Source organism: Lathyrus oleraceus, chromosome 5 (genome assembly GCF_024323335.1).
Source record: "Lathyrus oleraceus cultivar Zhongwan6 chromosome 5, CAAS_Psat_ZW6_1.0, whole genome shotgun sequence".
NCBI classification, from domain to species: domain Eukaryota; kingdom Viridiplantae; phylum Streptophyta; class Magnoliopsida; order Fabales; family Fabaceae; genus Lathyrus; species Lathyrus oleraceus.
In genome coordinates, this window is record NC_066583.1 from 149,526,206 (window position 1) to 149,548,905 (window position 22,700).

The 22,700-nt window shown below is 34.0% G+C and overlaps 1 protein-coding gene and 1 long non-coding RNA gene across 3 annotated transcripts; one reads left to right on the plus strand and one right to left on the minus strand.

The window, feature by feature from the left end:
- The first annotated feature begins 2,475 nt into the window (after window positions 1-2,475).
- LOC127079115 (uncharacterized) lies at window positions 2,476-4,067 on the plus strand. The gene is made up of 2 exons (XR_007787901.1): window positions 2,476-3,098; window positions 3,827-4,067. It is a non-coding gene; the product is annotated as an uncharacterized LOC127079115 (long non-coding RNA).
- Window positions 4,068-7,640: 3,573 nt separating this feature from the next.
- On the minus strand, window positions 7,641-18,466 carry LOC127079116 (ultraviolet-B receptor UVR8). Of its 2 annotated transcripts, none has more exons than XM_051019536.1 (12): window positions 17,994-18,466; window positions 17,644-17,830; window positions 16,814-16,960; window positions 16,178-16,259; window positions 15,456-15,611; window positions 15,015-15,194; window positions 14,603-14,674; window positions 14,288-14,359; window positions 14,034-14,152; window positions 13,175-13,260; window positions 12,954-13,006; window positions 7,641-7,925 (listed from the first exon to the last, which is right to left on the minus strand). In XM_051019536.1, exons 1-12 carry the CDS (start codon window positions 18,097-18,099, stop codon window positions 7,854-7,856), a joined length of 1,332 nt encoding a protein of 443 aa, XP_050875493.1. In that variant the 5' UTR covers window positions 18,100-18,466; the 3' UTR covers window positions 7,641-7,853. The 2 variants fall into 2 exon arrangements, with proteins under 2 accessions (XP_050875493.1, XP_050875494.1); XM_051019537.1 differs by having other exon boundaries at window positions 15,015-15,188; window positions 17,994-18,462.
- Between the last annotated feature and the right edge of the window lie 4,234 nt (window positions 18,467-22,700).

Consider the following 22,700-nt stretch of genomic DNA (forward strand, 5'->3'; position numbering starts at 1 on the left):
TAACAAACACAAGTCACAATCATTCACATAAGGTTCCACTCTCGAACCTATAATTCTCCATACTCGGTCATCACTATAATCTCTCTCTAGATTACTAACTCAAAACGTCATTCAAGGTCATCACAATAATCTTTCTATGGATTACTATACTCAAAATCTATTTTCAAAAACAAATTAATTGTTTATCGAACAAGATAAGTCTATATTATTATCAAATATTTTCAACTCATCAAATTACTCAAAACAACTCAAAAAGTCTCAGAGACTCGTAGTTTCTCAAAAACTCTCAAATACTCAAAATTTCTCAAAACTCTCAAAAACTCACAATTTCTCGAAATTGTCCAAAATTCATGATTTTTTTCAAAATGTCTCAAAAAGGTTTAAAAAATTCACGAGTGATATCAACTAGGAAATGACAAGCAATTTCCTCAATTTACTCAAAAGTGACTCTAAGGTCACCAAAATGACTCTAACGCCACAAGATACTCAAAAAAACACCACCAAAATATTCTTGAACTCAAAAGCTCCAGAAAATGTCTAAAACATGGAAAACGCCATAAATGTCTAAAATATCAAAAAAGTCGAAAATGCCAAAAATCAGGAAACGTCGCAAGAAAATGTCTCAAAAACTCATCAATAGAGTAACCCACTATTATTACTTATGTTAGACCATCAATAGGGTAATAACCCTTAGCACTGAGGCATACCAACACAACTCTAAAACATATCAGAGTTACTCAAAGGCAACTCTAAAACCTATCAAACTATCAATTACACTCTCACAACTCTAAACAACTCAAGGCTTCTTAATTTACAACTCTAAACTCATCAAACAGTCCGAAAATCGTGTTTCTACTAGTCACACATCATATTCAAATAATTATTTAAAATATCAAACAGAGTCGGAATCAAGCAAATAAATATGTTCCGGAAATCTTAGAGAAGCTATTTTAAGAATATGATTTTTATTTCAGGACTTAATACACCAATCGAATCAGTTTAATCAATCAACAAGAACGGGTTCTCGCATCGGGCATAATGTTTTGTCTGACTTCAAAATGACACAAAAACTTGTATACTCGTGAAAAATTATGAAAATTTCAGTTAAAAATATCATTGAACCCTCTTCCTAATGCAACTAACGGAATTCTAAAAGGTCTTACGAAACTCAAGTTATGCTTGAAACATGAAGATCAACACAAGACTGAAATTGACAACGACTATGGTATAAAAACAAGCGTGTTGCTACCGTTATAGCGCTTCTAGGATCGATATCTCTACTTCAAAAGAAAGATTATTGTGTTAGCTTTCCAATGTAATTGGCGCATCTCAAACCGACTTACGAAACTCAAGTTATGTCTTAAATAAGATAGTCAACCCCCTTATATGGTTACCTGTGATTTTCTGTGTTTTTCTCCCTATTGAACATATTTTCGATCTTTCTATACGTCTGATTTAAAAAGATACATTCTTTTACTGTTTGAGATTTTCGCCAAAAAATGGATTTCTTCATAAAACAGTTTAAAAAATAAGTTCTGTAATTTTAGAGAAATTTCAAAAAAAAATGGTCCACTCGGAAAAAGACAATTTGGAAACACAATTCATATCCAGAAATCACCAATCAGGGGAATCCAATGGCCCTAACGGAGTGGTTCTAAACCCTGGGACAAGTTCCAACATAATAGCAAGCAAATCAATAGAAAAACCAAATAATCATGTAATCATATCATATCATAAGGTTATTACCTCCAACAATGAGGTATAGAGCTCTTAGGGGGTTTATCCCAAATCCCCCAATTTGGTCTAGGGGGTTTATCCCAAATCCCCCAATTTGGTCTACGATCAAACATAGAACAACAACAACACAACATAATTCAATATGCAAGAAAACAGCATAGCTCATAATTCATAAAAAATAAAAATTAGGGAAACTCATAACAATCCCTAAGGACGCTGATAGGAGGGTAAGAAACCATATCTATCTTGGAAGCCTGAATCCATCTAACTGTAAACAATCTCCCATCTTACCTCGAATTTGCCGTAAAACTGAACTCCCTGAAAATCCATTTGATTCCTTGCTCCCAAATTCTTCACAATTCCAAAAACCTTATGCCTCTTTCACGTCTTGACAAAATTGAATTCTAACATAATTTTGTCACAACTTTTAGTATTTATATAGACTCATTTTTCAAAAATATGTTTTTTACCCAAATAAATCTATTTCTCTCTCCTTCTACCTTCTACTTTCTATTAATCACAAAATTATTCATTCTTTTATTAATTCTTTAAATAATTATTTAAATTAAATAAATATTTAAAGAGATTAATTGAAATACACTGTTAGGATAAAAGAGTTTTACACCATCACATAGGCGTTGGATATTAAAAGAAGTTTGACTTTTATTTTAAAAATCTAAAAAGTAATACAAACGGGTGATGGTGATGAACCGACTGTGTAAAACTTTTTACACTGACAATGTATAGTAATTAATCGCATATTTAAATTAGATGAATAGTCAATTAAATAATTATAATTCTCTGCTTTCTATTATTTTATTTTACTACAGAAAACTTAAGTAATAAATAAAATAATATTTATGTGCTCTCACAGTTCTTAACCTAGTAATTTACTAAATTACCCCAACTCCAAAAAAAACACAATTCTCGTATAACTACTAAATCACGCATACAATTAAATAAATTACTTAAATAATAGGGGCATTACAGTTTTCCCCCACTTAAAAGAATTTTTGTGTTCGAAAATTACTCATCGTCATGCCGGAGGCCGTTTCTGGCGGCAGAGGCACCTCCATAACCACGATTAAACACATCATCTAAACCATTTTTCTCTTCTGAATCCAAAAATCTCCATAACGAAAACTAATTCTTCCTTAAACACTCAAATCAAAACAAACAATGCAAGAACCCTAGGAGCTAAAGCATGAAATTAAATCACGAATTCTCGGAATCAAAGCCCCCGGGGTTATGCCTTTGATTCCCCTAACCTTATACTACATATCGGTAACTTCTACATGGAGAAACAATGAAGAAGAAGAAGATGAAGACTTACCGAAGAAGACGCAGAGCACCGGAATTAGGTATGCAATCTTCTTCCTCTTGAAATTCCTTCCTCTTATTCGTTCTTCTCTTCTACTTTTCTCAATTCTTCTGAAAATTCTGAGTTGTGAGATTGAACCGTGGTTGAGAGAGAGAGAGAGAGAGAGAGAGTCAAGCTCTACTCTGTTGAAGCTTCAAGGTGAAGCTTCAATGAGTATGTTGAAGGAGCTGTAGGTTAGGGTGAAGAAGAAGGTTCTCAGAGAATGAAACTTGAAAATCCGAGAGTGGTGAAAAATGAATCATGAATCCGTGTGATTGAAGTGTGATTGGGACTTATAGAGTTTTGGTTCTCAAATTCGGTTATAAATGCAAATGCAAATTCAACTAAAATTCACATTGAGTTAGTTAGAAATTAGAAAATCTATTAGAGTGAAATTGGAATGAAATGAAATGTTGTTAATTTTGTTAGTAAATGCAAATGTTAGTTAGTTAGGGAAATCGAAATTCTAATGTTAGTTAGTTAGGGAAATCGAAATTTTGTTAGTAAATGCAAATGTTAAAACGATTTGTTAGTTATAAGGTGAGTTGGTTCTACTAGAAAACATAACAGTGAAATTAGTTGAAATTGGGTTGAAGGGTGAAAAACTTGATGGTTTTGTTTAATTGATATAAGGAGAATCATCTCTCTGTTATGAATTTGCACATTGAAATTGTTATAACTCTGTTATGTGATGTTTGTTAAGCACTGAGTTTTAGAATTTTGTTGCAGGTGGATTATGTTGATTGTTACTTGATCAAAGGCCATGTGGAATATGATTGTTATGCTTGGAATGGATTTGTGATTGTGTATGGAATTCAAACTGTGTATTTAAATGGTTTTAATTTTGAAGTTGACATTGTTTGAAGTTGGAATGTAGGGTTATGTATGGTTATGGAATTTTGAATATATGGCTTATGTATGCAATTTGAATTAATGGTTGAATGCAAAGGATTGAAAATTATTTATGGGATTTTGAATCGTGTAATGAATCAACGTTTATGTATGGAAAATATATTGTTTCTTAAGGCTTCTTGTAGGTTTAAGTGGTGGTCTGCTACAAGGTCCATTTGGTGGTTTGTCCTGGTCATGGACATGGTCATGGACCAAGTTACTTGGTCATGAAGAAATCCAAGGAAAACATGAATTTTGGTGATGAATCAAGGCAAGATGGATGTAAATAGGTCTTAGGGGGTCAAGGTAGGGTTAGTTGACTTTGGTCAATTGGTTGACCAAAAAGTCAAATGTTCACCAAAAATCTACTGTAACAAATTTTGGCCAAATTTGTGATTTTTGCATGTACATTGACATTTTTGTAATGAAATGAACAAAATATGAATAGAAATGACATTTGAATTGAATTTAAATGAAATTGAATGATATTTAATGGTTTGAATTGTATGGATGAAAATGACTATGGACTTAGTGAAATGAATAGAACTCCAATGATATAAGAATCTACCAAAAATGAATTAAAAAATTGATTGAATGATTCAAAGATTAATGGACCATCTATCGTGACCTAGATGACCAATGAATCAAAGACAATATGCAGTGAAATATGAAGTAAGCATGTCTCTAGGCCAATCACAAGGCACCATGGACTAGGACTTAGATACGTCAAACCTCAAGTCAAATAATAACCAAAAACCTCAAACCAAGTGAGTAAAAAATCATCAATGTCATGAGCCAAACTAGGATTTTCAACTCTCTCAAAGCAAACCATAAGATTCACAAACCTCGAGGTCAAAAATTAGGGTTTATCATGGACTGAACTCTAAGGTTCAAGCTCCAAGGCCTCGAGCATCTAGAAACTCGGGTTTTACACTTTTGATCATCATAATGGGCTCTCCACAATGACTGCAGTATCATAATCCCCAGGGTTTGATCCTCAAGCAAACCCTAACTCCTTGTTAAGTATAATCAACCTCAAACCTTTGAATCTATGATGATGATAGTACACTAGATGATATGGGTGTTCATGAATGCAGATGAACCTTAAACTAAAAGGTTAGATGAAAGGGGATGACAATTTTTGGGATAGGATACTTATCACATAGTCATCTTTTAGTCTAATCCACAAGTTGATTGATCCTCTTCATGTTACTTTTGCCCTTAAAAATATGGGTAAGCCTAAGTACTTCTTAGGCATTTAAGCCAAGCATTTGTCCACTGGTCGTATGCTTTGACCAAATATATTTGCGACCTCCTTGCTCGAGCCAAGATGAGCAATGAAAATGGTGTCTACTCCAATGATGAGCAATTGAATTCTAAGCAAGGATGGTTATCCTCTTCTCTCAGATCCTCATCTGTATAGGTCCATGGTTGGGGTCATCCAATATGTGACTCTCACAAAATATGACATTGATTTTAGTGTTAACAAAGCATGTCAATTCATGACCTCTCCTTTGAATTCTCGTTGGTCTGTTGTAAAGAGAATTGTGTGATACCTCAGTGGCACCAAAACACATGGCTTGCTCCTTTCTCCATCTCCAATTAGCATGCAAATTCTTTCCAAGGACTTATAGTGACTCGGATTGGACAAGTGATCCAGACTATCTATCACATGTCTACTTCTTGCTCTTGCATCTTCTGTAGATCCAACCTTGTGTCATGGAGTTCTAAAAAACAACCACTTATATGTATATGATGAACATATGAATATATGTGATAATTGGCCCCTGAGTCAATAATTCAAAAATTGTATAAAGAACAAGATATGACTCCTAAAGTGGAAGGCTCAAATGGTGAACAACCATCATGAGTAATAGAAGCATCATTAACTTTAACTTGCTTAGAACCTAAACCATTATGAGATACCATCACGAGTAATAGAAACATCATTGACTTTAACTTAGAACCTGAACCACTATGAGATACTAAGGCTATTAAGTTTGTTTGTTGGAACAAGAAAACAATGCGGTCATACTTTTTTTTAGTAATTCCATCATTTTGACTTATTAAAACCACCTTAGTGTTATCAATTAGAGCTCAAACATCATAAACGTCACTTAAAGAGGCATTTACTTATGAACTAGGTTTATTGAAATTTGAATGTTCATGCTTGATAGCAAAAATCAATTGTGTGACAATGAATATTGCAATGTGTGGAAAACATGTTATTCTTGTTATTTGAACCTCTACCACAGCCTTAGATCTTCTTGAATCAAAGGAATTGATAAGTCTGGTAGGTTCTTCAATGGAAATATTAGAATTATTATGACTTTCTTCCTGAACAACCAAAAAATATGCCTTATTAATATAAAGAGGGTGTTTCATCATAAGAATTTGAGTCTTTAGAATAGAAAATTGTTCATTCATATATGAGAACTCAATTCTTCCCCTAGAATCTTCATTTCAATGAAATAATCTAAAACACTTCTAGGATTTTGTTTGAGGTTGTTGATTTGAGATTGAAGGGTTGAAATGTGAACCCTGAAAGCTTTAGAAAATTTCTGAAAGAACTCTTCCCATACAGCAATAGCATTACCATGAAAGATTATAGTTTGTGCAATAGGTTCAAAAACATAATTGATAAGACAATAATGAATAAGATGATTGCACATTTTTCAATTAGCTCGATTCAAATCCAAATTGTCAGGAATAGGCAGTCATCAATGAACACAAGCTTGTTCTTCAAACCAGAAGCTCGACGCATTGATCTACTCCATGCATCATAATAGGAATCGTTGGAGCTTGGGAGTAACAATAAGATAGTTGAGACCTATAATAGGGTTAACATAAAAATGGAATTGTTGTCCAATTTCATTAATGAATAGTATTCGAGACTACAATATAAAGGAAAAGATAGTCACACTCTTAGCTTACTGTGAGGATACAGCCATATAACTTTATTCGGAAACTAACAAGTAAATCCTATTTAAAAACACTACTAACAAGATGAAAGATGAACTAATCTAGAGAATCAATTTCTTCTTCATGATGTAATAATATTGAATGTCATGCAATTTTGGCAGTTTTATGTTTTTGGAAATCAGTGCAGAATGCATAGTAGCTAAAGGAACTGTAGGTAAGTATTTTTTTTTTCATGTTAAAATCTCAACTTTATGGAGATATATAATTTGATGCACTAACCATATAAACTAACTCGCTGATCAATTCTGAGTCCAAGATCTTACCAATACTCAACTATTCAAGCAGTGTCCCTTCAGCAACATGCCGCAACTCCTAACAAGTTCGATTTGGATTTGCTGCAGTTGTAAGTTTGAAGCATTCTCTCAATCAACACATTAGTAGCCGTTGGATCGAGATTGGACAGTCCATATTTCAAGCTTGGTATTTAAGAATTCTTAAAATTAAAAACAAAACTACTTGCTTTCAACTCCTCCTGATCTCAATCCAACAATTATTGATGTACTCAGTCTGAATTTGCCATGGATCCAAATCCTAATCCCAACTGGTTGGTTTGTATATCTAGATTTTTTGTAGCTACTGTATCCATTAGATCATATTTTCTCCCCTTTCTTTCCTAGAATAAGCATCATCATCATAAATACATCTTGAAACAAAATTTTATACCAGGACATTGTAAATGTATTCTTGTTGATTAATAATATATATAGAAGAGTCATATCATATGCAATATTTTTCATAATAATGGATATATATTACTTTACAATAATCATGTTAATAGCCAAAATGATAGAGAAGTTGAAGCTGATCCCCATGGACTGCTGAGGCAGAGACTTTGATTGGATGCATCGTTCTCGTCAAAAGGAGACCTTTACTCGTTAGTAAATCAAACTCTGATCCGTTTGACATCACTCTCTGGGACACTAAGATCGAGCCTATCTACAGATTGCAGTGACGCCTGCCAAATCATACAAGTCAGCGTGACTCAACAATATGTCTTTATAATCTTAGCATAAAATGTGCATCTCTCATACCAAGTCAAATGACCGACTATACATATAGTTCTCACAAGTTGTTATCCCTTTCTTTCTATTTTACTTAAACTATGTGCAAAGTTGTTCCTACTAACATATGTTAAACTGATATAAAACTTTCATATTATTTCAATCGTATATTACAAGGAGGGAATAGGTTATATTTATATACACTGAAAATCTATTTCTAATTATAACTAAATCAAAATAATTATAGCCAAATCATGGTAATTAACAATTAATAACTATATTCCTATTATAGTTCCTAAAATCTTGTTGACAGCTAACGCCAACACTCCCCCTCAAGTTGGTGCATAGAGATCTCGAATGCCCAACTTGTCAAGTGCGTTGTAGAAGTCTATGCTACATACAGCTTTTGTGAGTATATCTGCTAATTGATCTTCAGATTTAACAAACGGGAATTGAATTATCTTGGTCTCCAAATTTTGCTTAATGAAGTGTCGATCTATTTCAACATGTTTTGTCCGATCATGTTGAACCGGATTATGAGCAATTTCAATTGCAGACTTGTTGTCACAAAAAAGGTTCATCGCATTGTTCGGAGCAAAGCCAATTTCAATTAACAATCTTCGAAGCCAAAGAAGCTCACAAAGACCTTTAGCCATCCCTCGAAACTCTGCTTCAGCACTTGATAATGCTACAACCTTTTGTTTCTTACTTTTCCATGTAACCAAATTTCCTCCAACAAAGGTAAAATAGTCTGAGGTGGATTTTCTGTTGGTGATATCTCCTGCCCAATCAGCGTCTGTATAACCTTCAACTTGTACATGATTATTCTTTGTGAACATCAAGCCTTTTCCAGGCGAGGACTTCAAGTACCGCATGATTCGAATTACCGCGTCCATGTGATCTTTACTCGGGTTGTGCATAAATTGACTTACTACACTTACCGCATACGCTATATCAGGTCGTGTATGAGATAAGTAAGTAAGTTTGCCAACCAATCTTTGGTACCTTCCTTTGTTTGTTGGCACTTGGTCTGGATATTCTCCAAGTTGGTGGTTCTGGACAATTGGAGTATCTACAGGTTTACAGTCTAGTAGCCCAACTTCTGATAAAAGATCTAGGATATATTTTCGTTGAGATAAAAGGATGCCTTTCTTCGACCTAGCAACTTCAATACCTAGAAAATATTTGAGCCCACCTAGATTTTTCATCTCAAATTCGGTTGCAAGTTGTTTTTGAAATTTTGCTATTTCCTCAGAGTTATCTCCTGTAATAATCATATCATCTATATACACAATCAAAGTTGTGACCTTACCTTGACGATGTTTCAGAAACAACGTATGATCTGCGTTGCTTTGTTGGAAGCCATATTTTTTCATTGCCAGGTTCAATCTCCCAAGCCACGTTCTAGGAGATTGCTTCAAGCCGTACAAACTGCGTTGCAATTTACAAACCACCTTAGTCTCATAATTTGTCATGTATCCCGGAGGGATATCCATATATATTACTTCTTTCAAGTGCCCATGGAGAAATGCATTTTTCACGTCTAACTGATGCAATGGCCAATCCAGATTTACTGCAAGAGATAAAAGAACTCTGACAGTGCTCAACTTGGCAACAGGTGAAAAAGTTTCTTGATAGTCTACGCCATATGTTTTGTAAAGCCTTTAGCCACTAATCTTGCTTTGTACCTTTCAATAGACCCATCAGCTTTGTACTTGATAGAGAAAACCCACTTACACCCTACTGGTTTCTTTCCTTTTGGTAAAGGGACAAGAGTCCATGTCGCATTCTTGTTCAATGCCTCCATTTCTTCATTCATAGCTTGAACCCATCTAGGGTCTTCAATGGCCTCTTCAACGTTGCTAGGTACACTGTATGAAGACAACTCATTTGCAAATTTCTTAAGGGGTTCAGACAAGTCCTTCATAGAGACATAATTAGCAATTGGATACCTTGATCTATGATCCTCTTCTTCAGGAGAGTAACGCTTCGGTGGTTTTCCCCGATTATGCCTGTGAGGTAATTCATAGCTAACAGAGATATCACCATTATTATTATTATTATTATTATTATGAGATATAGGAGAGTTTACCTCAATGATATTCTCAGGAGATGGATCGTTGAGTACTGGAGAGGGGGGGAATTCTGATACTTCAACTTCAGGACTCATATGGTCTGTTTGAGTTTGACAAGAATCACCAAAGACTTCAGTTGAAGGTATATCAATATCTTTGAACCAGACAAATGTCGACCAATTCGACTCTTCTTCTGGTGTCTCCCCCTGAAGAGAAGAATTGGGTGATACAGATGAGTAGAAATGGTCAAATTCCAAGAATGTAACATCCATAGTTACATAAATGCGTCGAGTAATAGGGTCATAGCAACGATACCCTTTCTGGTGTACACCATATCCCAAAAACAGGCAGCGAATGGCACGTGGATCAAGCTTTGTACGCTGGTTTTTATGTAGGTGAACAAACGCAACACACCCAAAGACTCGAGGTGGCAGCATTTGTATTGTAGACAGCGGTACAAATGTGGACAAGGTCTGCAGCGGAGTTTTAAATTCAAGGACCTTCGATGGCATCCGATTGATGAGATATACTGTTGTAGTAACAGCGTCAGTCCAATGGTGGTGAGGCACATGTGCTCCATGTAAAAGAGCACGGGCAATTTCAAGAATATGGCGATTTTTTCGTTCTGCAACACCATTTTGTTATGGGGTTTGTGGACACGTGGTTTCGTGAATAAGTCCGTGTTTTTTGAAATACTCATGGAATTGATGATTTACAAACTCCCCACCATTATCAGAGCGAAGGATCTTAATTTTCTTTGAATATTGAGTTTGAATCATTTTATGGAATTGTTGAAATATGTGTATCACTTCATTTTTTTGTTTCAACAAATAAATCCAAGTCATTCGAGTGCAATCATCAACAAATATCACAAACCACCGATAACCAGAGATAGAAGATTTTGGGGATGGACCCCATACATCAGAATGGATTAAAGCAAACGGAACATTACTTTTATTCATACTTGATGGAAACGTAACTCAATGACTCTTGGCTAAAATACAAGCTTCACATTTGAAGTTCAACAAAGATGTATCTGAAAATAAGCTTGGGAACACATGTTTCAGGTAGCCAAACGAAGGATGGCCTAATCGGCGATGCCAAAGTAAGACTTGCTCCATTTTATTGTTTCTTGGATAATGCATGTGATGCGCTCGGCCTACACTAAAATCCTCCATATAGTAAAGTCCCCCTCTCTTAGTATCACGCCCAATGATCTCCTACGTGAGAATATCCTGAAGGAAACAAAAAAATGGATAAATCAGCACAACACAGTTCAAGTCTTTTGTAACTTGACTCACAGACAACAACTTATGAGATAGAGAGGGAACAAGTAGTGTATTTGAAAGCGAAAGGGCTGGTGATAACATCACAGTTCCAGCCCCTGTTACCGCCGATAAACCACCATTTGCGTTGGCAATACTTGAGCGCAGAGGGGTTGAACGTTCAGAAAAATCAGCAGCATCGAACGCCATATGATCGGTAGCTCCGGAATCAAGTATCCATGCATTAGAGTCATCATCATGATTAGAGCAAATCAGAACATTACCTTCAGTGGTGTGGGAACTTGATTTTGGAATGAGGGAAAGATGGGGTTCGACAGTAGCTACTGCAGCTTTTCCCGGGTTGCTATCAGTCGTATCGCGACGCTTTCGAGTCTGAAAATCTGTCCACCAGTCTGGATATCCATGAAGCTTAAAACAGGTCTCGCTAGTATGTTTGTTACCTCCACAATGAGAGCACTTAGTGCCATTAGATGGTTCTTTATGTTTGGATTGAGAAAGTATCTTACTGCTATGTAATTTGAGACCCTTAGATGCGAGAACTACTCCAGATAATTCATTGGAGTTGTCTGTCATCACTGCCTGACGAAGAGCTTCCCTCCTAACATGTTCATATGCTTGCTCCACTGTTGGAAACGGTTTCATTTGTAAAACATCGCTTCTGATATTATCTAAGCGGTCATCAAGTCCATCCAAAAACACATACACTCGTTCTTCTTGGATAAGTGTATTGTAGTGTTGGATATCAACTTGACATGTCATCGGATTTGGACGACGAAAATCTATCTCACGCCAAAGTCCTTGGAGATCGTTATAATATTTTTCAAGAGAACCACCGGCTTGTTTAAGACGTGTCACCCGTCGCCGAAGGTCATACACCTGGGAGGTGTCACTGCCATCAAAGTACGTGGTCGCAATTGCATCCCACACCAGCTTGGCAGTGGAGAAGCGAATAAAGTTGCTGATTAGAGAAGAGTCCATTGAGTTGATTATCCATCCCTTAACAATCGCGTTGTCAGTCCGCCAACGTCGAAACGTAGGATCTGTTTGAGGGGGTTGCGGGAGATCTCCATTGATATACCCTAGTTTGTCTTTGCCCGAGATATACATCTCGACCACCTGGGACCAAAGGGGATAGTTGTCGCCATCTAACTTGATGCCAATCGGTGCCACCGTATGGTCAGAGCCAATTTGTGACGGGGCTGACGCACGATTCAGAACTTCCGTCATTTTCGTCGTCAATTCAGCAAGAATGGAAGACGAGGTAACCTCATCGGAGTTTGAATCCGAGTCGGCCATGGAAGAAGGATGGAAAGTGTTACCGTAGGTCAGGATTAAGACCCGGCGGCTGATATCATGTTAAACTGATATAAAACTTTCATATTATTTCAATCGTATATTACAAGAAGGGAATAGATTATATTTATATACACAGAAAACCTATTTCTAATTATAACTAAACCAGAATAATTATAGCCAAATCATGGTAATTAACAATTAATAACTATATTTCTATTATAGTTCCTAAAATCTTGTTGACAGCTAACGCCAACAACATATTTTCAATCACTCTTACATTAACTCTGGTATTAAGAAATAGTGTATGCTAAAACGAGATACTTACAGCTTCATCTGGTACAACTGCATATCTCTCAGCTAAGGAGGCAAAGATTTTTCCTATTTAGTGAGAAAAAAACAGTTAGCATAATGCAAAATTGTTAGACAAAATAAAAAGGAAATTGAAATATATGAATCTAAATTACACTATCAAATAGTACTAATATCAGTCACGGCCAGAAAACGTAAATAAGATGGAAAATATTATTGATGAGAACAACAAAGCACCTGATAATTGATCTGTGTTTGAGGATTCTATGTGCTGCCCACAAGATCCATCAACACTCAAAGCCTCGATAATCTTTGGACTATTCCTACAAATCCAAAAACGACTAAAATATAATCTTTGGGCAGTATAACTTTTTCTACTAAAATATATAGTCATGGTTGCCACAAAAATCAATTTCGTTACAAGGGCAAAATAAGGAGCACGGAGTTATCTTCCTGTGTCCATAATTGAACAAATATTATTTGACATAAAAGAATAGGGTAAGATGGTGCAACAAATTTTATGATATTAATCTTTATTGCAATAGCTAACTACATTATGAAAGCTAGTTTTTACTTTCCAAACTCCAACAACAACCAAGCTTTCTCACATTAGGTAGGATCGGCTACAACCATTAAGAGTCTAACTACTCACCTCATGAGCAAAAGTACTACCTAGTACCTCAACCATAAGAACTTTAACTAACAGATTAACAACAGTTGTCCTTACCAAAACGATATCAAATTCTTCCCAATTAAACAAGAGCTAGTTTAAACTCAACAAAGCAATTAATCTATTTCAATTAAAAGGTGTTGTTTGAAGCAGTTAGTTAGAATAACCATAAACCACCAGGAGTGAGCTGGTTCATGAAATTGGGCAGTTTGAAACTCATGGGGTTCAAATCTCTGTGCTGTCTTGACCCAAAATAAAGTTAACGCCACTAAAAATTAACTGTTTCACTTTTGAAACGTATCTTTACAACCAAAATAAAAGGATGTCTCCAAAGTGAATTCAGCAAAAATATGAAGAAAAAGTAACAAATCAATGAAGTAAAAGCCTTTTAGTCCAAAATATTTCTTCAGTTTTATATGCAATTACCAGTCAACGGTATCGCCAATCCCAAGTTGCCCATTTGTGCCTCTTCCCCAAGAATATACATTGTCTTTTTCAGTAACAGCAATTGTGTGTCTCCACCCACATGACATTTGAACTACTTTCTGTCAAGCCAAACAAAAATTTGCACAAATATAAATCAAACACTTGGCAGTTTTGGCTTTTAAAGAGAAATTAACAAATTTCCAAATGAAAAAAATAAAGAGACGAAGAGTATCAGAGTTTCAGCTTTCAGGTACCTGATCATGGGGAAACTTCACTTGCACAGGAGAACAGCGATCAACATTGTCACCAACTCCAACTTGTCCAAACTAAAATCAAAGGAAAAATAAGTGAAGTGGCAATTTTCAATGCGTGTGATTGTTTAGACATAGATTAAAGTCTCAAGTCATCTTTTTAACTAAGTAGTATATATTTTAGCTCTCTGCATACACTATGTGCAGTCTATTATCAGTCACCAAATGTGATTAATCCTCTGTTTTGTCCGTAATTCAACAAATACTTGTAACAACACAAACGTTCACATTATAGTTGGAAAAAAAAATACTGCCAACCTTATTCCAGCCCCATCCATAAAGAATTCCACCAGTTGTGAGTGCCATAGTATGCCTCCAACCACCTGCCACCTGAAAGAATTTAAGCAAAGTTCAGTAACAAAATAAACACAACTACATTTGACCACTTTATCTATCTAACACCAAATACATTACACCAAGTTCGCAGGTTTTAGATAGAACAAAAGAAAATTGAGTCAATTTTTGCTAGTCTTTTACAACCAGCAGAAATCATATCCAATTTAAAAGGTGGAAAAAAATCAAATCAGCGCAGCACTAGCAGTGGCACATAACATATATGGTTGAAAATAACACCTACTGAACAAACAGAGCGAAGGGAAATCCCAATGCATCCAAATAATATCAGAAATTGCAAGTTAGGTGCCAAGTCTGGTTAAAATTAAAGGACCACCTGACAAATTAGCTTATCACTCAAGGCTTGAAGCTTGTGAGGCACAAGATGATCCTCACAATCTCCATGTCCTAGTTGGCCATATTTGCTCCATCCATATGTGTATAGTTCACCAGACGATGAAACAGATATTGTATGCCGCCAGCCACAAGCAACCATGACCATCGTGTCACACTGCAACTTTTAACAAGCAAAACTTAGACAAGGAAAGAGTAAAATAATTTTTTTCCATTCATTTGTATACATGCACATCAACTATTCGTGCATCTTAACATTTTCTAGACAAAATGACAATTGAGAAAAAAGTTAATTTCGCAAATGTTGCTTCTTCTACTAAATCAAACAATACATGTCAAATCTTTAAAGTTCTAATTGACATATCACATTCTAGGCTCTAACCAAAAAAGTCAAAATGATACCGGTCTATGAACATTAACATACATCATTAGAAGAAACTTTCTCTGGAATACTGCGATCATTTCTATCTCCCAGTCCCAAGTTTCCGTATCGGCCCCAACCCCATCCGTACAGCTCTCCATTTTCAGTGATGGCTACACTATGTTCAGCCCCAGCAGCAACCATTTTGATAGGTATTCCCTACAACATAAACATTTACATTAGGTCAGTAGTTAATGAAATAATTTGTTTGATGCATTATATTTTTAAATGTTCTATGCAATGTCACTAGTAGTTTCTTGAGAAGATTGAAATATTGGTTTTCCTTTTAGTTCTTAGCCGCTTCTTTCAAATGTTAAAGTGGAGAACACTTCCATAAAACTGTTAACATTTACAAATGCTTCCTGAAGACTAAGTACTGACAGATCAGTTAGTCATGTTCTCTTATCAGATCTAATTGTATCCAAGCCCTGTTTCTAGAACTTTCAACTGTCTAACTATCTAAGAGTTTCTGTAAAAAAAAAGCATCTAAAAATTTTGATTGTCTCATTCTATCTAGTTGATCTAATTGTTATAAGTGTTTTGTCTCACTCCTGTTGCCTTTCATTTTTTTCCTCAGTCTCTTTCTTAAAATTTCTTTAAAATGAGAAGCAATTAGACATATGGTAAAAGTAACTTGTTGTTGGGTATTGATTGATGGTTGATTACTAGCACATTGAGTTATATTTATTGTAGATAACCTTAACGAATGTCTCTGAAAATAGTACCTGAAATGTTTGAATCTTTCGTGGCACAAGCGAGTCATCCGTAGTGCCTAGTCCAAGCTGACCATTTTGATTCCGCCCCCAACTACAATGAGTAGAGATCAAAAGAAAAAAGAAACACAAAGATCAGATGAAATGAGAATGAACTTACTAATTTCATGATGATGCAGATGACTTGTGTCTAGCACTTACAAACAACCGGCAGAAGACAGGCTTTATCCTCACACAACAATTTCAATATGCATTAAGACTCTTATAAATGGAATATTCAATTATTGATTAGATGCATGCATGTGTGCATGGAAGCAAATATAATCCATCAAGGGTGTATCAGTAATCTAAGTAATGAAAATATGACTAGTGTTTGCCATCGCAAATATCAAAGCAACCTCTTTCAGTTCCAATATCAGATTCTCTTCAACCTTTCGTTCCGTAAGTAGAGAAGAAAAGGAAAGGAAATTAAAAAGATTGGGCCTATAGCATGCAGTACAAAATGGTTCTATGCACTTGCTCTGTCACTTTCTATATATGCACTCAATGAAAAATAAATAAACTTCACCGGTGCAGAAATAGTAAACATTAATTGATAGTAAATAGTTAAAGCCGAGACAGATAAAAACTAAGTCAAGAACTACAAACCTCTGAACCTCGCCTTCCATGGTAACTGCCAAACAGTGGCTATCCCCGCAAACAAGTTGCTTTATCCTTAGTCCTTGCAATGCTCTAATAGGTTGGGGAATGAACAAGTCACTAGAATTACCATGACCCAACCGTCCAAAGTCACCCCTGGAAAAATCAGAACAAGATCTACTTAAAATTTAAGAATATTGATCTTAACACAATTTTTAATGTGAACAATGACATCATTAAAAACTACAATCCCAGAATAGGAACTCATTCAGTGAAACGAGTTTTCATACAATCTAATAAATCTCCATTCTCATTCTTCCATCCAAATTAAATTTCACTTCATTTTGCACAAATTGTGGAATACAAAAGGACGGTTAAAGTGCAATAATCATGTTCACAAAATCAGAAATCAGAGGACCGCTTAGAGAAAGTGTTAACCCTAGCATTAAGAGAATTACGCGCGAGTGCAAATATATATCTTAAAAAAGAAAAATATATAACTTATTTTAAGGACTAAACCCTCTCTCTCTCTCTCTCTCAAAAGATTAACTATATAGTAGTTACTCCGAATTAACAAGGCAAATACCTAACACACACTTCATCTAATAAAGTGATATTTTTAGAGAAATCAAGCATAACAAAAACACTAAGTTAATAAAGCTGAATCTAATACAGCAATATTACATTAAAGAATCAATAAACAATTCTAAATTTGTGAGTAAAGAATCAAATTTCAGTTACAAATATGCTACATAATAGTGACAGAAAAGGATGCATTTTCATTTTGCCATTAAAGTGAAGTTTAAAGAAACACAATAGAAGAGATAGAATATGCATACCATCCCCAACTATATACTTCAACACGTGAGTCTGAATAAGCAATAGTATGATCAGCTCCACAAACAACAGAGACAATTTGTTGAGCATCCAATGCACTGAGTTGAGTGGGCAAAAGTCTATCAACAGTATCACCATGACCTAATTGTCCATCTTCTCCCCTACCCCAGGAGCAAACAACATTTCCAGCTGTAAAAAGGATCAAAACCAATCCATAACCACACAACTCAAAAACTAACAAAATCAATCCATTCCATTCAAAATGACAGAATTTCAGAATCAAAACAAATAAATCAAAAGGACATGTTCGTAATCTAATATAAAAAAAATAAAAATAAAAAGTAAAGCTTACAGAGAAGAGCAACAGAGTGGCTAGCACCGGCGGATATAAGAAGAACACGGCGAGGCGGAGGTGGTGGAGAAGCGGCGGTGGCGGCTTCAACCTCAACCTCCTGCATGATTGTCCTTTTTTAGTAAAGAAATGAACAGTGAACACTTGGAAAACACTTGGGAGAGATAGAGAATTATGATGCAGGAGAAAGGGGGGAGAGAGAGAGAGAGAGAGAGTAATAATGGAAGAGAAGACAAAAGAAGAGTGCTTTGGATGTGGACAGGTGGAAGGAAGAGAATGCTGTGTGTGAGCTTTGCTTAGGTTAGGGACGAGACGAGGAAGAGTTTTGAAATTTGTGTACCAATGAGAAAAGAGAGATAATAATTCAGAAACAATGGCATTGAATGCGGGTGGGGGACCCATGCCAAACATTACCAACCATTTTTTCGCTTCTTCTTCATCTCCTCTAACCAATTCCTCACCACCACTGTACACATCTTTCCTTTTCACTATTCTTTTCTTTGACATGAAGGGAAATCTTTCGCTTTTCCTTTTCAAATGCATGATTGTTTGTCACTCACTATTAGTTATTACTACTCACATGTCGGCATTCAAAATAATGCCTAGATTATTCACATAAATAAATTAGTTGGTTAAATGGGTGCTAATACTTAAAAAAAAATTAGAGCAAGATAAATATAGAAATAAATTTTTAGAAATTGGGTATTGAATTTATTAAAAAGTTATAATTAATCATTTTATTTATTTTTTCAATACAAATTTTTTATTTGTGAGTTTTTTAACATATGCTCTTAGGACACAAGTTAACATTATCCAAAAAATTACTAATCATTTTTCTTCTTTTTTTGGAAATAGATTAGATTAGGTTAGATTTTAGAAGATCCGAGTCTCTCACATGATAAATTTGTAAGATTTGAGTATGAGTTATGGTCTATTATAAAGAATTCTTTATGTCACCTCTCAAATTCTATCCGACATTGCTCGTACTTTTATATTATCCAAACTGTCCCGATTGAAAATTGAATAAAAATTCTAGAAAAAAATTCAGATAGTTATAACAAATTTTTTGGTACAATTCAAAAATTTTTGATAATATATTTTAAATTTATGGAATATTGAATATTTTAAAATTTTCATTTTATTTCATTAATTTTTGGTAATTCTAAATTTAGATGTGGCTATTGAATATTTTAATTATTTTAAATTTCTGATATATTGAATATTTCAAAATTTTTGATTTATTTCATTAATTTTTGAAGATTCGAAATTTACATGTGGCTATCGGAAACTTCAACATAAATAAAATTTTCAATAAGGTTAATTTTTTTTATTGTTTGGACGTTCTGGATTTTGCCAATAATTTTGGATGGTTGTGATTGCACCGATAATTTTGTGTGGTCTTTAGTAGATGCAAAGTTGTATAAATAAGGGGTCATGTGTTTGATAAAAACATCTCAAAAAATATATTTTCCATAATTTTTTATTAAGGCAGAAGTGTACTTTAACGAAGTTTTACCTCCCATAGAGTTTCGGCTTCTGCATGACACCACATCTCTCGTCAATTTGAAATCCAAGTTGAATGAATTATTATTTGATACTGAAATTAGGAAGGTGAGAAAGATCGAGTTTCGTGAATATTAGATTGATACTGATGGGAGGGTGAAATACAACTTTATTGAGTTAAAGGCCGACGAAGATGTGAAGGAAATGTGGAAATCGTTTGGCCGCAGGATAACAAAGGGGTCGATCAAGTTAGATGTTAGACTTTCAAAATTTGTTGACGACATAATAGAGATGTTGAAACGTCCATATTCTTCTAATAGTGTTTAGGTTTTTCTTATTTATTATTATTTTCTTAAGTTATGTTTAAGTTAACATTGATGTTGTGTTTTTATTTCAGTTAATGTTGATGTTTAAATTATGTTTAAATTATGTCATCAAAAATATTATACAATAAAAAATTATGAAATCTAAAATAATATAGAAATAATACATATAATTCATAATAACTAAATAGGCCCCACAGATTATGTCAACTAATTGTCATTTGTTATATAAATCATATATATGGCAAATATTTATGAAAAATTAGTTAGAATTAATCTTTTTAACACCATCAATATAAAAATAATAGCAACTATAATATACTAAATTTATCTTTAATAGTTATATTTTTGAAACATAATCACTAAAAAGTTGTTGGAGTTTAAAAAAGTATAGACATAATTTATAGTTTTTTAATGCAAGAATTAAAATATTTTTAAAATAAAATAAGAGCTATTACTAAGAATAAATTTTTCAAATTTTACTTTTGTCACTTTGTTTTATAAGAAATGGGTTACTAAAGAATTATTAAAGACTAAATTTTATAAATGAAAAAAAAAACATATTTGTTACAAAGACTATTAACTAGACATATTTTTGGATTTATAGTTTTATATTTTATAAATTTATATGACAACAAATATGTGTTTGTAACAGTCTTTTTATCACATATTTATAGTTTATTTTATTAATTTATAATTTATTTTTTATGCGCTATTTCAAATAACATTTTAGTTTATAATTTATAGTTTATCATTTTTCTTCCATTTTTATCGTTTTTATTTTAATTAAAACTCAATTTTACTATTTATAATTTAAGTATCTTAAATAAATATTTTATTATTAATTAAAAAATATTATTTTATGTCATTTTATATCAGCTAGTTGAATTGATAATTTTATCAAACACTACAATTAATTTATCAGTTACTCTCTCAGTTTCATAAAAAGTGTCACATTCACATTTTTTTCTTTATTTCAAAATAATTGTCCTTTTATAATACATTTATTATTATTTTTTCACTACTATATCCATATTTATTAACTTTTATTTTATTCAACTATTATAGTAACTATAATTAACAAGCGTATTCTAATAAATGATATTAGTTTTATCAATAAAATTAATGCATCTAATCATTTTCTTAAGAACCGTGCATTGCTTAAATAAGACACTTCTTATAAGACAGATGGAGTGTCAATCATCAACAATCAACTATATGATAAAAGTTACTAGTCATCAACCATCAGCCATAAGCTATAAGTTATCAGCTAAAAGTTATCAAACATAGTCTAATTAATCAGCAAAATATAGTATTGTTTTTGTTATGCGCGATAACAACACGATGATCGAAAAAGATGGTCTGAATATTCGATTGTGGTGGATCATTGGTTCTAATGCGGTGGATGGAGCTAACTTGCAAGGTTGAAACTCCAATGCTCAAGTTAATGTACGAAGTGAATAGGAAAATTTCAAAATGGAAGTGAAGGTACCTTAAAATGGCGCATTTTGTCCTCGTTTATAGAGGGATTTGTTTGCAACTAATATGTGAAGGTAAGGCCAGAGATACGACTAACCTTATGATAACTTTAATGAACATGATTGTTTCCTCCAAGGGAGTCACAGGTAAAACCTCGGTCTATTATTGGCAAGCTTTGTTTTTCCTTGATATTGGGCCCTACTCTCATTTGGGCCTTGGTGACCTGCCCATAATAGTTGCACATAAGCCTTTGTCCTTTGTTGCAGAAAGGGGGAAGGAATTTATGAGAGCTAGTGTTTCATGCCGAGGAGAGGGATAATGAATGACATATGCCCCTTATTTTGATCAATTGTTTACATAATTGCCCTAAAGAGCTATAATGTCACCTCAATGGTCGTAAAAAAATCTCAATTGTTGGCAATAAAGTGTGATTGTGAGGCTTTGATTTACTTGGGAAAGTTCAATGGATTTCCGAAAAGGTAATAAACCATGGCTAGCCTTATTTTTTCACCTTTTCGGAGAAGATAATGGTTCTAAATTCGTTGATGGCTACCCGTCGTCGGCCCCCTGAACCGATTTTCGATTTTTCCAAAAAAGTTCTAATTTTTGAATTTTCTGATTTTTCTTTTCCATGAAAAATGTCTCTTTTTTGAAGAAAAAAATGTTTCACGGGATCTGAGAAGTTTTTGTAAAATTTGGTCAAGTTCTGGGAAAATAGGGAAAACGCATGGTTCTGCAAACAAAAAAATGGGAAACCAAATGGCTCAAAAAGTGTCGCTTGAATTTTCGGGACAAAATTCCAACTCTAAAATGTAATCACAACAGTATATACACAGGTTCATAACAGTAACATCATAATCAACAACAAGGATTGTAAACTTACAAACAGCAATACTTTAACACTTTAGAGACCGTAGGTGATCGGAAAAATAGCAAGTGTACTATTTTTACCGATGTAGTAATAAGGAGTTTTATTTCCAAGTATCGATCTCAGGGATTGCGTAGGAAATACTTATTTTAATTTGATTCTATCAGAACAAAAAGATAATAGTTTGGTTGTTTTGGAATTTATAATAGTAAACACAAAAATAGTAAAAATAATTGATTAAGATAAAAGATGCTAGGGTGAGTGGTTGATTTAACCAGTTATGAATTTAGTCAAGATTTCCTTATTACATATGAAACATTCAATCACCTAACCTCAGAATATTCTTACTTAAGTCCTTAAGGAAGAAACTATTAAACTACCAATTCTTACTCAAATGTCCATTCAATTAATCATTGGTTTTAATCATACACAATATCAAGGTTTACGGTGATTTACAGAAGTTACTAGTCCTAGATGATGCATTCGTAAACCCAATTGTGTGAAAACCCTAACAATCACAATCCTGTTCTTGCA

What these genes read in the sequence shown, in the direction of transcription:
- LOC127079116 (XM_051019536.1), bottom strand. Translation starts at nt 18,099, where the DNA reads ATGCAGGAGGTTGAGGTTGAAGCCGCCACCGCCGCTTCTCCACCACCT. An exon ending in GAAAGATTCAAACATTTCAG is followed by an intron (nt 15,612 to 16,177) that starts GTACTATTTTCA and finishes TTTATGTTGTAG; the next exon opens with GGAATACCTATCAAAATGGT. An exon ending in GTGATAAGCTAATTTGTCAG is followed by an intron (nt 14,675 to 15,014) that starts GTGGTCCTTTAA and finishes AAATTCTTTCAG; the next exon opens with GTGGCAGGTGGTTGGAGGCA.